The sequence below is a fragment of the Eimeria mitis genome, genomic scaffold, assembly GCF_000499745.2.
Source record: "Eimeria mitis Houghton genomic scaffold, Emh_scaff2279, whole genome shotgun sequence".
In the NCBI taxonomy this organism is placed as follows: domain Eukaryota; phylum Apicomplexa; class Conoidasida; order Eucoccidiorida; family Eimeriidae; genus Eimeria; species Eimeria mitis.
In genome coordinates, this window is record NW_013570608.1 from 1,313 (window position 1) to 2,128 (window position 816).

Consider the following 816-nt stretch of genomic DNA (forward strand, 5'->3'; position numbering starts at 1 on the left):
TTGTTGTTGCTGCTGCTGCTGCTGCTGCTGCTGTTGCTGCTGCTGCGTGCTACAGTTTTTGCTGCTGCTTCTGTGCTATTATTCAGCAGCTGCAGATCAGCAACAAGAAGAGGGTTTATGTGGGCCCCCCCAGTGCTGAGGGGGCCCCCTGAGTACCCTCCCGGGGGCCCCCCTGGGGGGCCCCCTACTGAGTATCTTCCTGGGGGCCCCCCAGGGGGCCCCCCTACTGAGTATCTTCCTGGGGGCCCGCCAGGGGGCCCCCCTACTGAGTATCTGCCTGGGGGCCCCCCTGGGGGCCCCCCTACTGAGTATCTTTCTGGGGGCCACCCCCCTGAGTACCCTTCCTGGGGCCCCCCTGGGGGCCCCTCTCCTGAGTACCCTTCTGGGGGCCCCCCGGGGGCCCCCAGGGTATTGGCTTGCATGCAAACGAACTGTCTGTGTGTGGCTGGGGTTACGATGACCTCACCTGAGCTGATGCTGCCTGACCAGTTGCTGCTGATGCTGCTGCTGGGGGAATCTGGTGCCTGTGCTGCTGCTGCTGCTGCTGCTGCTTGTGCTGCTGCTGCTGCTGCTGTGGGGCTTGCTGCTGCTGCTGCTGGTGATGCTGCTGGGGGGGTTCCTGCTGATGCTATGGGGATTTGTGTTGCTTTTGCTGCTGCTGCTGTGGGAGTTGCTGCCTGTGCTGCTGCTGCTGTAGGAGTTGCTGCTTGTGCTGCTGCTGCTGCTGTGGGGTTTGCTGCTTGTGCTGCTGCTGCTGCTGCTGCTGCTGCGGTTGCTGTTTCTGCTGCTTCTCCTTGTGCATGCGTTGCTGCTGGC

The 816-nt window shown here is 63.2% G+C and overlaps 1 protein-coding gene across 1 annotated transcript in view; it reads right to left on the minus strand.

The window, feature by feature from the left end:
• Positions 1-628: 628 nt before the first annotated feature.
• The window catches only part of EMH_0051490 (uncharacterized protein), a gene marked incomplete at both ends in the record, with an annotated part of 7,459 nt that continues 7,271 nt past the window's right edge, over positions 629-816 (minus strand). Inside the window, one exon of the mRNA XM_013496755.1 lies at positions 629-814. Coding sequence (XP_013352209.1) covers positions 629-814 — 186 coding nt within the window. The remainder of the gene's footprint in view (positions 815-816) is intronic.